Genomic DNA, 16938 nt, shown 5'->3' on the forward strand with positions numbered 1-16938 from the left:
CATGATTATGTGATTCATCAAAACTTCTCATTTCTATGAGGAGCTCTGTTCTAGCCAAAGCTGTATTTTAAAAAGAATGAGATCTGATAATATGGCAGCATTCTCTCTCTAATCTCCAATGAGCTTAGCTATAATTAGAGGGGAGTGTGGCAAATACTATATCCTCTATGAGTAGTGCTAATAGTTGTATTATATTGTCACAAAGAAACAATTTCTTCTCCTGGAGTTCAGTCTGGACAACCTAATACGGCAAGGCATAATTTTCAGGCGGCCCAGCTGCATGTAGAACCCCCTAGATCAGGCACCCCCAAACTCGGCCCTCCAGCTGTTTTGGGACTACAACTCCCATCATCCCTAGCTAACAGGACCAGTGGTCAGGGATGATGGGAATTGTAGTCCCAAAACAGCTAGAGGGCTGAGTTTGGGGATGCCCTGCCCTAGATAATGAATGTCACAAACTCAGTTTGATTCTTTGGACACTACCAGAGTGAGCATGGCACCTCATGCCTTGTACACAGACTCTGCTAAGCAGTAGGACTTAAAACAAAAAAACCTATGCCAATTAAAAACATAGCTCTTCAACATGCCCCATGTAGAATTCAGCCCCTAATTGCACATATTCAGCTCAGGGATTCTGGACCTACATCAATGCCTGCAAGAGGTGGTTCTGAACTGAAGATTAAGCTATCTTTTGGAACAAAACTGAGGATGGTGTCCATCTAAATAGTTCCATAAGTAAACCTTCCTCTCCCTTCTCCCCTTAAATCAGTTCTAGGGAAAATTACATGAAAAGGACAACAAAGACTTTAAAAGAGAATGGGAACCATTTACAACATATATGAAGAGGCAACATAAAGAAATGGACTCATTGGCAGGGTTTGAGTAAACAATCACAACTGTATACAACAAAAAATAAGACTATATGTATTGAGAAAAATTTGGGGAAACAATACACAGGATGAACAATATGGAGATAAAACAAAACGTGAGTATGAGGGAAGGCCAGGGGGAGGAGGGTTGAAATATGAAAAATTGTTAAAGATATATTGTTAGAAGAAGTATACATGGAAAAATCAATAAAAATTAATTTTAAAAAAAATCTGTTCTAGGGTTTCCCCCCAATCCTGCAGAGCAGATTTGGCAAGGCTGGGGGCACGCATGGGGAGAGCAGGGGAGGAACTTCCATTGCGCAAGTGTAAATCCTTGTGCCGACCAAATGAACTAGTTGGATGCTGCCTTTAATTATGGACTTGAAAGGCATATGAGAAACAGAGGGGAGGTGGCCCCAATCTCAAACTGGGATTACACATGCCAAAGGCAGCTGCTATAAAAGTGCATATGGGTAGGTAGGTGGGAACAACATAATGTGCTGCACTGCACTCTGTGAAACACACACACACACACACACACACACACACACACACTTATTGTTGTTAGCCGCTCTGAGCCCAGCTTCGGCTGGGGAGGGCGGGATATAAATAAATTATTATTATTATTATTATTACCTTTCCCACTTTTGCAGTAATAAAATCTTTTCCACGGGTGATACCCAATGCTAGTCATTGGGTATCACTATCTTATTCCACTTCCAACAGCTGTGCTCTCTTAGTAACCTCACTTCTGTACTGAAATAATAGTGTCCAACAGTAGCAGGAAGTAGCATTACCCAAACCAGAACCACAAACTGGATGTGGATAAAGGTAAAGGGGGGGGGGCTTTTGTGAAACCTTTTGCCCGTATTCCACATCAGTGTGCTTTTCTTTCAAGCACAAAGCTTTACTGTGTAAGCAGGGAAAGAGAACCTGTGGTCTTTCCAGATGCTGTTGGACTCTAATGCCCATCAATCACAGCCAGAGCAGTCAATGAGCAAGGGATGATGGGAGCTGTAGTTCAACAACATTGGGACGGTTACAGGTTCTACAACACTGCTGTCTAGGGTTGATGTGAAAAGTTATCAGTCAGAACTTTAGAAGAAAGCAGGATTGCCATGCCGTGAACGGACTTTTCGATCAGGAAGCTGCCCTGCCTGGAACATTTCCTCAAATGTGAGGCTCAAGTCTCTTACACTTGTATGCATGTGAACATATGATAATTCTTATGAAGGAGAAAGACAGGAGAGAGAAGCATTTGTATTGCAAATGGACATTCTGGCCCAAGCTGGCTTCCTATTCATCTTGCAAGCTGAAATGAAGCAAGAACTGCTTAAAGCCTCATGTGTGAAATGTTCTTAGATTCAAATCCTGCTGCATACAGACAGAAACTCTGCCAGGCCTGGATCAGCTACTACAGCTTGGATATTTTTTTTAGCTTGCACAAACATTTTCTCCTCATAAGCCTTGGCCTGACAGTCATTAAGGGCAGTGCTCTCCTGATGTTACATCCTTAGTTACCTCTGGCAACATGTCAGGTCCTGCGCTTCTCAAATGTAGCTGCCTTATCTGCAGATAGAAGTGGGAGATATCCTTTGTGGAGATGTTGCATGGGAAGGAATAGTAAAACCTATCAGGAGAAACCGCACTCACAACAGATATGCCAAAGATGTTATTTTAAAGCAGTCTAGTACTGGGTCACCCCATTAGATTTCTCTGCCTGCTGGCTCAGAGGTGGAGGAATCTGAAGCAGAAAAATAGGCAACATTCTGAACACCTTACAAGTACCTTACTAGAATGGAGAAAGGTGTGCTATTTTAGTTAACAAAGTAAAAAGGAAGAGGCCTGTGTCCTCCTCAGCAGTGAAACAAAGGAGAAAGTCAATGAGCTTGGGGAGTGGGAGAGGGGGAAATGATATTTCATTTCACATTTAAACTATGGATCTTTTGTCAGCTAGATTGCTTTTGACAGAGGCCAGATGGGAACAGTTCAGACACTCAAAGAGAAGGAAAATCTTAAAGCAAGAGACAAAGCTGATCAAGCAGAAGTCAATGGCAAAGCTGTAATATGTCTAGACCAAAAGTCTTATGCCCATATGCCTGCAGAGCTGTGAAGACCTGGCCCAGAAATGGCACTGGGGTTGTGTCACTGTCTGAATAAAGGAAATATATATATATATATAATGAACCCCAAGGACCCTTCAAGCTGGGATTCACTGCAAGGGCTTTCATGCATTTTTGTGTGTGCAGACAACACATGACAAATGACAGTGGGCGGAGGCAGCCATTGATGCATCTTCAAAACAATGAGTTAGAAAGTACTGCTGCTGGACTCCAAATCCCATCAGCCTCAACCAATGGTCAGAGATGATGGGAGTAGTAGTCCAGCAGCATCTGGAGGGCCATAGGTCCACCATCCTTGAAACATACCCTAGGCAGATGCCTCCCGTTTTCAAAATAACCCTCTTCCCAGAAGCCTCCCCAAGCTGTAGCTCTGGTCTGAAACCTCAGATGAAACCCTTATGAAACCCTGTCTACAGTCTCCTTTGCAAGCCTGATATGGAACCCTACCCTAAAATTTGATAAGCTAAGGTAGGATAACATGTCATTTCACCTTCAATATGGATTTTCACATTATATTCTTCTCCAGTTATTAAAATGAATAAAACTAATCAAGAGGCAATGTAATGGAAACGGTTCCCATTCAGATAGTTTAATTGTTTGGACAAATAATGCCATCATGTTAGCCCCAGAGAAGATTAATCAGATAAAGGACAGTGGTTAGAGAAATGGAATCAGGATCTTCCCCTTCTGCAAAATGGGAATAATTTTGACCACACAAGATTCTTACAAGAGAAGTTTTTAAAGTAGCTTTGCAGAGTACTTTTCAAATTAAAACCAGATAAATACTAAGTTGCTGCAATTGACAATTGTGCATAGGCTCTCCTGGTAGTCATCTTCCTGCAGAGCCGGCAAATCTCATCTGCAGCTGGAGACCAAGAATAGGGTTGATTTTGAGAAAGGCGTATCTTCCCAGAAACATACATTTCTTTTGTTCAACTGTTGCCTCTGGTCAAATAGTTTTTGCAGGTTTTGTAACCACACAAAACCTGTTTACTAGAAACAAATGGGATGAATGCAAATGGAGATCTTTCTTTCATGCTGCCTTTAACAATACAGGGGTGGGGGAAACACACCTGTCTGTCTCCAGCCCTTTAAACACCTCACCCACCCGCAGAACAGAACAGCTCAGGACATAACAACTTCAAGCAGGAAGAAGCTATAAAAATGTCTCAGATTTCTGGGTGAACTACCATCAAAATAAATGGTGCAATTACAACCCTACAAGCTCCATCCCCTCTTCGCTACCCCAAATCCCTCCTGTCTGTCATTTCCCAACTTCCAGGCTCTTGGCTGTTCATCTTTGAGAGTCTCCGCAGAGGCAGCCAAACTGCTTCTGCTCATATACTCCAGGCAAGGATCATTACCGAAAGCAAACTGGGGATAACCCCGAGGAAGATTTTGTCCAGACTGGCCTTTGAAAGGTACGTTAGAAGGGCTTTTCTAAGCACATTCTAATCGGCCCCAAAAGCCTGGCAAGAAGAAAAGACTGCAGATGTTATTAGACTGCGTTAAATTGGCCAAGTGAAAGCATAGGAGGGAAGCCTAGGCTGGGTTTCAACTCAGCCAGCTTAGCACATGTTCAGAATTACATGCCGTCTTCTTTGCACGCGACTCTCAGAATGCATCGGTGAGAAAAAGAGCAATGCAACGTAGATTCTGGATAAGAATACAGACACTCACAAATCTGCTCTGCATTCTTCAAGATTTTCCCCCAGGGACAACTTTGAGCTTGTGAGCTGCATCCTCATAGTTACAGTGATGCAACTGGGCCTCCCCGGGGTAGCATGTGCCTGAATGCAAGCTCGGCTAGCCATACCTAGTATCTACAGATTTGCTCCAACATACAGGGACATAATATGAACACCCCTAGCTTCCATTTAATTAGGTTTTTGCTCAGGAGAAGCAAGCCTCACCCCAAAATGTGGTTGGATTTGCCCTGTTAAATAAATTGAGATAAATGATGATGATGATAATTAATTAATAATAATAATAATAATAATAATAATAATAATAATAATACTAATAATAGAGACGTTACTGGTTCCAAGCTATAAAGCTGATCAAAACAGCAGGAAGTCTCATTCTGCTTTCCCTGCTACACATTCAGTCCATCATCGGAGCCTCAGAGCTTAGCCAAAGTTAACAAATGCCCAGAAAATCTTGGCAATATCTTTCTAGGAAGCCTGACAAATCTTATTCTGCAGTGAGGGAAGAGTAGCCTTTCAGGAGTTTCATAAAACAAACTTCTTTAAAACAGGAATGGAGAACCTGTGGCCCTCCAGATGTTGTTGGACTGCAACTCCCATCATCCCTGACCATTGGTTATGCTGGCTGGGGCTGATAGGAGTTGATAGCCCAACATCTGGAGGGCCACAGGTTCTCCATCCCTGAATAGTACAGGATAGGGACAAGAGTTTGGCGGCCTCATTTTAAGACCCAAATAAAAACCCCTCATGTAACAAAGTGGGTGCTTTGTTTATGCTTCTCATCTCTACTGAAGTCCGCAAAAGATGTCAGATTTTTTAAATGTCCCATCTGCCTGTCTTTTAAAGCAAAGCTTTGATATAGCATTCAGTCTATTCTACTTAATATGCAAGTGTCATTTGATGGCAGGCCTTTACTGAAAAGAATCTATACATGCAGCACTACATAACATTGTGAACGGGCTACGTAAAGATGCAGTTGCACCCTTGTTCAGAAGAAAGCATGCATCTTGAAGGTGGATCCAGCAGTACTGTGATTAGTGCCAGACCTCATGCCACAAGCCAACCTGCAGCAACCTTCTGGTGGTGAAGAAGAAGAGGAGGAGGAGTTTGGATTTGATATCCCGCTTTATCACTACCCGAAGGAGTCTCAAAGCGGCTAACATTCTCCTTTCCCTTCCTCCCCCACAACAGACACTCTGTGAGGTGAGTGGGGCTGAGAGACTTCACAGAAGTGTGACTGGCCCAAGGTCACCCGGCAGCTGCATGTGGAGGAGCGGGGAAGCAAACCCGGTTCACCAGATTACTTAAATGACAGCGGAAGAAAGTCCTGGTGGTGCACAGTCACTATACGCCCTGCTCACTGGGTAACTGGTGCCCAAGCAGGAGGCATCTGAGGAGAGCTGCCGAAGGCTCACTATTGCTGCTTTTGCTATTACTGAACACCCTCCTCCCCACACACACACATCCAGACCCAGCACATACTTCCTTCTCAGACTACTCTGATGAATGCTGGGTGGCCTCCACTGTACCTTTTGTGTATTTCAATAGCTTATATCAGGCATAGGCAAACTCCGGCCCTCCAGATGTTTGGGACTACAATTCCCATCATCCCTGACCACTGGTCCTATTAGCTAGGGATGATGGGAATTGTAGTCCCAAACATCTGGAGGGCCAGAGTTTCCCTATGCCTGGCTTATATACCACTTAATCACAGTCGTCTCTAAGTGGTGTACAGGGGACCTAATACAATAAGACTAAAAAGGAGTTAAAACTATATAAGCAGAATTCAGTTTAAAAGTCTGCTGGGTGGTTGTTTTTTTAAATCTTAATTAGTGTCTGAGGTTCAACAGGGAAGTCTCACCTCTTCTAGAATGTGAAACTTGTTATTCTTAGGGTAGGGTGTTTTAGCGCTCTGTGGAAAACCTTATGTGGTATACAGGGAGTAGAAGGGTGATAATAGAGCTAAGGCACTACAATGGTTAGGAATGTGAGTCGCGACACTTCCCAATTCAAATCTCTCATTCTGCATCCCATTCCCCAATGTGGTCTAGATGGTTTTAAGCAAGCCAATGGCACTTTTCTTTAGCCCCACCCATTGAGCCATGTGCAATGTAGAGATAAAACTACCAACCTCCTTTACAGGTCCTGTTATAAGGATTACTGAAATAATGTATGTGAAATGCTTTGAAGACACTCAAGTGCAGAACTACACAAATGCTATTTTATTAGTAGTGGCAGTAGTTTTACATGCACCCAACACTCTAGAAAAAAGAACAACAGCATGGCACCTTCTAGTAGCCTGGGAGAACTCTTGCTGCTGACTTCCTAACCTGGAAAAACGCTGCAGTTGTGGTTTATTTCTAGAATCCTCCAGTCCATTCCAGGAAATTCCAGTTAATTATATGGGAGGGGTGTGTGGGAGTAGGGGCAGAACCCTAATAGACTCTGGGCACTCTTTATGAATAGGAAGGTGAGGAGAGAGCCTCCAAGCTCTTTATGTGTCAAGGAAACTTAACCCGTTTCCTGGCTGCAGGCCAGGAACGTTTCATGTGGATTTCAAGCCTCAGCCAGGAGATTCTCGGGTGCTAGAAAGAGCCTTTAATTTAAACCAGGTGCCTCTGAAAGAAAAACACTTCATGAAAGGCAAAAACTTGGTTTCGTTCCCTCAAAACAAAAGGGCAATCACGCACATTTTGACTAAAATATTCCCTTTTTGGAACACAGCCTCCATGCTTTAAACAAACTTGCTGAAACCTCATCCATTTGGACAATCTGCATGAAACTGAGACTACCAATATTTCTGGAGCCAGAGAAAATACTTGAGCAGAATGCCAGCTGAGTCCGCCCAAATCTGTGGAGCAAAAGACCTTACAGTATGGAAAGCAGCACACAGGCTAGCAGGGAACAAAGGAAAGCGGGGTTTTGTGGCATTCCTTTGTTGCTGCCGTCTGCAAAACTTAACACTGTGAGTGCCGCAGAAATCTGGGGACACCACAGTGGGTGGACAGGAGTGTGGTTTGTACTGCTTGTACAGCACGTGTCAAGTAAGGCACATGAGACGAGTGGTGGTGGGGACTCTGCTGATGTCATGCTTTTGTTTACAGTGCTCATTCAGTTGCTCTTCTAATCTGGTAATGATATGACGGTGGACCACTGCCCAAGGATGTTTCCTCCCACACATGAATTCCTGGATGATCTCAGCACACACATAGAAGCCATCAGAAGTGCCGAAAAAGGAATGAGGTATCCGCATATCTTGGCAGTGCTGCCCAAAGACATTTTGCTCTCTTGGGCAGAAAATCCAATGGTGACTCCTTCCCATTGTCATGATGAACATTATACCAATACATACCATTGGTCTAGCTAGGCCAGAATTCTTCAGCCTTAGATGCCCAGATATTGTTGGACTGGGGATGATGGGAGTTGAAGTCCAACAACATATGGGGACCCAAGGTTGAAGAGTACTGATCCAGGCCATGACAATCTACTTCGATTGGCTGCAGCTCTTGAGGAACCCTCTTTCAGCAGGTCTAGCCCATCCCTACAACCCAAGGTCCTTTTCAAATGGAGATGCCAGGGATTGTGCCCGAAACCTTCTGCTGCAACCCAATGGAAAGTTCTCCTGACCAAGCCCCATTGAAATTGAACAAGAGACAAGGCAGTGGAACTTGATCAGTGATGCTGTCAGGGCAGCTGAGTCCCCACAAATGCAGCATGACCTGCTCCAGAGATTCTGAAGCAAGTGAATACACATTACTATCTAATGATGGAGGCAGACAGCAGGCCCTAAATCCAGAGTCTTAAACCACCTAACTGCACGACTAGACTTGTGAGGAACTTCTTGATACACTTTGTATCTGATCCATTATCTACACTCCTGCTCTTAAAATGGGTGCCCCAAATCTGCCACTCAGCACGTACTTGGACATCCAGAAGCAGGAGACATGTTACGAAAAAGAAAAACCTGCATACATGCACAGTCTTTTGGGGAAATTGCAGTATGACATGGGTAGAGTTTGAACTGGCAACATTTGTTTGGTTCACAACACAGCTTTCTTCTCTTTGCACCTGGATCCTAACAATATCCTCATCCTGCATATTCCACGTCCACAAGTTCTTATAAACAACTCTTGAGCCTTTGGTATCAAAAGGGCAGAGGAATTGCTTTCAAGTCGGAAACCCAGAAAATTCTTCAAAGTTTGAAAAAATAATAATGCAAACCTTGGCAAGAGCTTATGAAACACTTCATAAATCTCTAGTAAGACATTTGTAGTGTGTCTAATGTCACAGAGTAACAGAAAATGTAACAGAAAACAGTTCAGAAAATGTTCAGACACATCTGTACCATAATTTTAAATGGGCATAAATCATCAGCTTCCTGGTGTTTTTGCTATCGGCACTACATATCTCAAAACGTCTAAAAGTAGCATTTCGCAACTGGAAACTTGGGGTTATAGACAGCATTTAGGTACAACTGTTAAGTAAAAGCTTTCTACATACATTCTCAGCTACTTTGTACACTTACTAAAAATGAGAAAACATACATGATAATGAATTTCTCAGCTGGGGGTTAGCTAGCCTCAGCTGCTGTTAGCAAGAAAGTTGCCCTTTGTTTGAGAACTAATGTCTGACTTACCCAGCCAGGACAATGAAAAAATCCAGACGGTTCCATGTGTCTCCCAGGTAACATTTCTTCCCGAAAATCCCTAGTGCAACCATCTTGATGATCATTTCCACAGCAAAGAAGGCAAAGATAAAATCATCAAAGCTCTGGAAGATAAAGAAGCAGGATGATGAGGTGCACCCTGTTGCAAAGATCCAAGTGCTTAATTGGAGACAGTTCACCATGCAAGGGACTTGACCTCCAACCTAACCAAATGAGGACATCACCCCACACATTCTTCATTTCTCCAACAGGTAGGACTGGCAGTTATTCAAAACCAGCCTGCAAAAAGCAAGACTGGGGAGATGCCCATTTTACTCACAGAAGCAGGAGTATGAAAAGAGAACAGAGCTATATCATAATGCGGCTGAACACCTCCTGATGTCCAGGTCCAGAAGTGGCTGAAAAATACCATCTCCAACCAGTTGTACGTCTGTTGAACAGGACCAGATTTCCTTAGCAAGAAGCCAACATCTGAATAAACTTGAATTAGCTGCCCTTTCTTATTTCAAACTGCCCCATTTTTGTGGTGATGTGAAGAATTCCTCCAGTGGAACTGGTGACCTCTGTTCCCTTTTCAGAATCCTAATAGGGTAAAATTTATTTATCAGTGTACCCCCCCCCCCAAAAAAAAACCACAACACCACAGTGCTGGGTGTTGAATTCTACTGTAGTTCTTGTTTCTCTGCTTATTTCTGAAATGTGTTGGTTTTTCAGGATCCCTTCCACTTAATTTTCACCCAGCGTTTCCTAACTTGGACCTTTGATACAAAGGGTCAATTTCCATGCAACCCAGACACACACCCTTAACCCAAAAACCCATCATGTGAAACAGAAAGCTTTGCACGCAGAGAACCCTCAAAGGGTGGTAAGGCATACCCAGTAAGCAGATTCATTCTTCTTTATGGCAAAGGCAATGGAGTTGGTTGGATTACCTCTAAGACATTAAATAATGCACATTTAAAGCACATGGCAACCTCCAAAGAACCATGGGAACTGTAGTTTCTCCTTTGCAAGGCTACAATTCTGACCCACTTTAACAGACTACTGTGTCGAGAAACCAGCTCGACATCAGTAAGAAAATCAGTCTCACACCAAGATGACTTGAAGAAAAAGCTTTGGCTTTTGCCATGCAATGTTTATTGTGCGCAGTGAAAATAATTCATCCTCTCTCCTCCAGCACAGCGCTTGCTCTGCCTGGTACTCAAAGGTACCAAATCAAAGGAATGTAACCTTGCTTTTGCCCACAGACAAAGAGAGTGTTATGCTACGTGAGCCAATCATTAGTCTAGCATGAGGTGGTCACGTGCTCATCATGCTCTTAACAATATCTCGTGCTGTAAAATCACTCTGCAATAATAAGAACTCTGCTCATGCTCTTATGTACAAGCAATCATTTTCCCACATGCCCTCTTTTCTTGTTTATATTATTAGAGGGACCCTTAATCAAAATTGCATTCCCATTACCTAAGCGTTTATATTTTAAATATATAAATTTCCCTTGTAATCCCTGTGGTGGGCCGTGGTCGAAACCACCATTCAATATATTGGGAAATCAAAAAAAAGCAAGCATTGAATACAATCAGCACATCATAATAAAATCAACAATACATGCAATTACAATCAATAATAAATTTCTTAACCATAATCCATTAAGTAACCAAGAAAATAACCAATCCCATGGATCAAAACCTTCAGGTGGATTCAAAGGATTATGGGTTATCATTTGTTCCATATAATCAATAATAGCAGAGATATTGGTTGATTGATCAGTTATATACATACAACAATGAAAATGAATTAAGACATAAATTCCACCTTTAGAGGCAAAGATTACATTTAAAGCATAAAAAATTTATAAAGCAACTTCTCTCATTTCTGACTTTTTTTTTTGTTTTTTTGTTAATTATTTTTAAAACAAAGATGATAGAATTAAAAACAAAGCTTCGGTCCAATTTGCCACAGAATAACCCTAAATCAGATTGAAGCAAATATGCAGATTTACTGCTCTTTCTCATCCAGTCCAACCAAGCATAAAAATCTATACATGCAGCCTGTTGTTCATAAGTCATATAGGTTGTGACATAAGTAACTGAGACTTTTGGCCTACCACTCATAGTGGTAACATTAAGAAAACAAGAAGATCCATTAACATACTCATAGGTCCAATTACAATATGGATAATGACCTAAAAATTTATTGCTATTATGATTAAAACGAAAACAATAAGGCACTATTTCTGCAAGCAACAAAACACAGGTGATAAACTTATACGATTGTCCTTCATATTATTGCTAATCTTAAATGAAGCATTTACTGGAATGCTAGAATATCGCCACCAAAAAAAGGCTGAAAGCTTTGAGAAGCTTTTTAAAATCATTTTTCTCAGCAGCTAAAAGGGCACTAGCCAAGCATATTTTTTTCGCTTCAAGCATATTCCACTTGCTGTAACTAAAAGGTTTGCAACAAGGTCGAGAACAGAGCCCATTGTCTTCGTAGGCCTTGCTAAAGAACCATATTGCAACTTTCTTTCTGTCCGGGAACCATGCCAAAGCACAAAAATGAAACAACTGGAACACACTAAAATCCCCTCACCCCTCCCTTGCCAAGAGTCCACAATAGTTCGAAGACAGCCCTCTGTACATGCTCAGGGGAACACATCATAGGGCAGGACTCCTGAGGGAGGAGAAAAAAAAATCTGGGGGGTAAAATCCAAGTGATGCCAGTCTGACGAGGGCATCCTTCAAAGCCAGGTTCATTTCCCAGACAAGAGGCGGCAAAACTGTAACGATAAGTGGTAGAAACGGTAGCTTCCCTGGGGGAAGGGGGGCCAATGCAGTAGGGATGAAGATGGCCTTTCAACGTGCCAGGAAACACTGGAACAGCTGTGGAAGAGCCTCTTCCATTGCAGAGGTGATTGTGATCTTGTCTGCTGGATCCTTATGTCCTTTAAGGGCAGAAAATAGTGGAGACAAAGTGGAGGTGGGCAGGTCCAAATAACTCTTTATCCAATTCAGCTGTCCAAGAATTTGTTGTAAATCCACCAATCTAAGATAACCAGGAAACTGTAGTTGGCGTAACTGGAATGGGTGCAGATGCTGTCAGCTTGTGTCCCAGGTACGTAATGGGTAAAGTCCGCTGGAGTTTTTCCTTAGCCATTGTCAATCCAACAGGTTTTATCCTTTGCAGGATTTTGGGACACGGCGGAGGACAGAGCCGTGGCTAGCAGGCCGTGGCTAGCAGTGCCCACTGACTGGCAGGCTTTAAGCATATCAGCAATGGCTATATTTGATGTTGCCATTAGAAGGTGCAGCTCTTGCGTACAGTCCTCATTTGCATCAGCAAACGCAAGCTGGCGTACAGTCAGTTCTTGTGCTGCCAGGTCCTGAACTTGCCGCTTGAAGGTATTGTACAAGCGATCAACAAATTGTCCATAGGGCTTTGCAGGGCCCTGTCTGACGCTCCCCCACCGGCCATTGCGCTCATTCCTGTCATCAGGGACAGAGGCCAGAGCCTCTCGGGCTGAGGCTGTGGTGGCTGCCCAATACATAGGATCAAGGGCCAACTGTTGGGCAATAGGAAGAAAATTGCCTCCTCCCGTCAGCCCATCGAGAACATCAGTTTGGGTCAGCATGACGGGGCCTGGGGGTGCAGGAGCAATCACAGGAAAGAGATTTGGAGTATCAGAATCAAAAGGCAGCAACGGAGCTGCAGTACAAAGAATCTCTTCTTGGAGAGGAGTGTAAATGGGGGGTGTGGAATGCGAAGAATGCAGAGGAGGGACGACAGGAGCCGAAGGAGGAAAAATGTCTGCCTGTTTAGGAGGCTGATAAGTCGGTGCTTCTGAAGGCAGCATGAGGACTGGGAGGGGGGGCAAAGGAGCTGAAGCAGCGGCCAGGAGGAGATTTGTAGGAGTTAGGCTTGAGATAGCCTTATAAACCTTACAGCAGGCATGCAAAACTTTGACATCAATCTGAGGATGGTTTTGGAAAAATTGTCCTATTTTTTCCCAGTCTTTTAAATGCCAATTCCCCTCCTGAGGAAAAAACCAGGGGCAGTGAGTATCCAATGCTTCTATAAGTGACTGAAGGTCAGCATCTGAGACAATGAAGCTGTTGCTGGCCAAAAGAAATTTAAGGTCTTCAAAAAACTTTTTCTGTGGTGGAGAGAGAGACTGCCCCATAATGGCAAAAGAAAGGGGGGGGGGGTCGGGAGCACTCACCAGGGATCCACTAGGTGGATGAACGACGCGTCTGCAGCCCTTGCCGGGCGAGATAAGTGCTGATAAGTCCTTAACGTAGTCCAGAATCACATACACGGGGCAGCAAGGGAGCACTCACCGGGATCCATAGTGGATGAAAGACGTGTGGTGAGCGCTGAACGATGAGAAACAACGTGGAGTCCGAAGGTAGTCACACGGGGCACCAATTGTCGAGAAACCAGCTCGACATCAGTAAGAAAATCAGTCTCACACCAAGATGACTTGAAGAAAAAGCTTTGGCTTTTGCCATGCAATGTTTATTGTGCGCAGTGAAAATAATTCATCCTCTCTCCTCCAGCACAGCGCTTGCTCTGCCTGGTACTCAAAGGTACCAAATCAAAGGAATGTAACCTTGCTTTTGCCCACAGACAAAGAGAGTGTTATGCTACGTGAGCCAATCATTAGTCTAGCATGAGGTGGTCACGTGCTCATCATGCTCTTAACAATATCTCGTGCTGTAAAATCACTCTGCAATAATAAGAACTCTGCTCATGCTCTTATGTACAAGCAATCATTTTCCCACACTACTGTTCCCAGGATTCTTGGGGGGTTAGGGTTTATATGTTTTAAATTTATGATATGGATCTCCCCTAAAAAGCACTTTCCTGAAATCATGGAACACAAGAAGCTACATTAAACTAGCTAAGACTGTGGGTCCAACTAGACCAGGATTGCCTTTGCATATTGGTGGCGGCTATCTCAGGCAGATGACTTTCCTATATATTTTAACTTAATGTAATTAAATGTAATATATTGCTTAATTTCTAAATGGCATCTGATGAGGTTACAAAACAAATACAAAAGATAAAACCGGTTAAAATTAACCATAAAATAATTAGAAAAGCTTACGTTTTCACACTGCCACGTTTGAAGCACATTTATACCACTTGAAATAGCCATTGCTTCCCTCAAAGAATCAAAGGACTGTAGTCTACCCATCACACAGCTACAATTGCTAGCTACAATTACAGCTCCCAAGATTCTCTAGACCAGAGCTTTCCAAACTTTTCATGTTGGTGACACACCATCATTTTGTGACACAGTAATTCAGTTTTACTAGCAAACCGGAGGTTAAACTAACCCCTTTCCAGCCCCAGGAGGAGTGTGGGGAGCGTTCAGAAGACATACCTACACACTGCAGCCGACACACTAACATGTCCTGACACACAGTTTGGAAAGCTCTGCTCTAGATGCAGCCACGTGCTTCAAATGGGTGGTGGGGATCTAACCTTAGTCATTTCATTTCAGCAGGCATTTTTAAGTAAGCTTTCCTGATCTTATGGTTAATTTTTACTGATTTTCATCAAGCCCAAAAGGATGCACTTTCTAATGGGATACTTCCAGCAGCAGGTGCCAAGAGCTGGCCCTGGGACCCTCTGTGCATGTGCTATGTCACTGGAACTATAGTTCCTCCCACATGATATGTTATGTCAAACAAGAAATAATCTGTTTTTTTTTTTAAATGGAAAAAAAAAGTCTTTACCTGAAGAATCTTGCAGCGTGGGGAGTCACAGCCCATATCTTCACAAGGGTGGAACATGCCCAGAGTGACACAGTTCAGGAGAATTACCAGCATGCTGACTCTTTCAAACCAGGTGCACAGGAAATCAGTCAAGGAAAACAAGCATTTTCAGAGTGCAAGCTAAGAATCATCCATTAGCACCAGGGACACCACATTATTATTATTTGTTTTAATAATATTTATTATTTTTCCAAAAACACTAAAAAAAAGAAGAAAGTAAAAGAAAAACAATACAATACAACACATCAAATTAACAAAACAAGACAAAGACAACAAAATAAATCAAACACTTTCATTATCCCATCTTTCATTCACTTATTTCCACGACCTCCTCACACCTCCCTTTTTGTATTCCACTTCTGTTAATTATTTCAGCAATTCCTTTCCTTCTTCCTCTGTTTTCTGTCCTATAATTATCTTAACTCATTCTAACCTTATTTTTTCCTTTAATACTCTATTAACCTATCTGTACTTAATTCCTTATAATATTTCTACTAAAGCCATATAACTTCATTTCAACATTTTTCTAACATTCATTAATTTTACAATATTTCCGTAGCTAGTCTTTAAACTTTTTCCAATCTTCTTCCGCCGACTCCTCTCCTTGGTCCCGGATTCTGCCAGTCATTCCCGCCAGTTCCATGTAGTCCATCAACTTCATCTGCCATTCAGGGACACCACATTATTAGGCATTAGGGAAATGAGTAGAATTTCCAGGGAGGGGGAGGAGTGGACTTGTTTCCCCAATCTTTTACCTTAGAAGCTGACTATTCATCTACTGGCTATGATTCTGCACACTGTTTGACAGCATCTGCTACTCCCAGAAGTCAAACTGAGATAGTGCCATATTTACTACAATAAAAGGGAAGAGACAATGAAATCTTACAATAGTCATCATCTCAGTGGTTTCTGCACAAGTGGAGACATCATTGTTATTATACACAGGTGCTGCAGGGGCAACTTCCAATGACTTTTTCTTAGGATTTTAGACAAAGACATGATACAATCAAAGTACTACAAACAGCTACCCAAACAATAGTGCTAAGCAGCACAAAAGTGCTAACTGTTCCAGAGAGGCCCTATTTTGTTAGAAAATGGGACTTGGTTATTACTTGTATTATTTATTATTATCATTATATATTAGATTTCTATACCTCCTCATAAGATCTCAGGGCAGTTCGCAGAATGAAATACTTATCCACACAAGGCTTGTTTATTTATTAGATTTCTTACCTGCCCTTTATTAGAAGGCCCAATGGCAGGCTACAACAATTTATAAAACACAGTTATGAAAACAAACAAAAGCATTAGTGTTATAAAAACGAGTAAAATAGTTCCAAATGGAACAGAACAGTATAATTTTGGCAAAACAGGTGGGTCCTACAGAACAAAATATCTTAGCTGTCAGAGGTCAAGAGACACATCTTTAGCATGTGGTGAAAGCTCTACAGCCTTCTGTGGTGTCAGGGAGGATTCAGAGGTGCAATGGACAGAAGAGGCGGAACAGGGGCTCAGGGATGCGGAAGCGCGCCACAACCACCCAGAGACAGGGGAAGTGGAAGAGATGGCGGAGAATAGCCAGGGAGGGCAGGGGCTCAGGGATGCTGAAGAGCCCTGCAACTGCACAGCCTTTCTCAACCTGTGGGTCCCCAGATGTTGTTGAACTACAACTCCCATCACCCCTAGCTAGCAAGGCCAGAGCTCAGGGATGATGGAAGCTGTAGTCCAACAACATCTGGGGACTCACAGGTTGAGAACCGCTGGTAGAGGCTCGGGAAGGAAGCTCAGCTCAGG

General features: G+C 42.8%; 1 protein-coding gene across 13 annotated transcripts in view; it reads right to left on the reverse strand.

The window, feature by feature from the left end:
* Positions 1–16938, reverse strand: part of CACNA1G (calcium voltage-gated channel subunit alpha1 G) — a 335700-nt gene that overhangs the window by 159845 nt on the left and 158917 nt on the right. For all 13 annotated transcript variants that reach the window (XM_082211012.1, XM_082211010.1, XM_082211008.1 and 10 more), the window contains exons 2-3: positions 15106–15217; positions 9335–9468 (exon numbers count right to left, since the gene is read on the reverse strand). In XM_082211012.1, the coding sequence (XP_082067138.1) occupies positions 9335–9468; positions 15106–15217 (246 nt within the window). The remainder of the gene's footprint in view (positions 1–9334; positions 9469–15105; positions 15218–16938) is intronic.

This window comes from Podarcis vaucheri, assembly GCF_965113315.1.
Source record: "Podarcis vaucheri genome assembly, chromosome: 2".
Classification (NCBI taxonomy): domain Eukaryota; kingdom Metazoa; phylum Chordata; class Lepidosauria; order Squamata; family Lacertidae; genus Podarcis; species Podarcis vaucheri.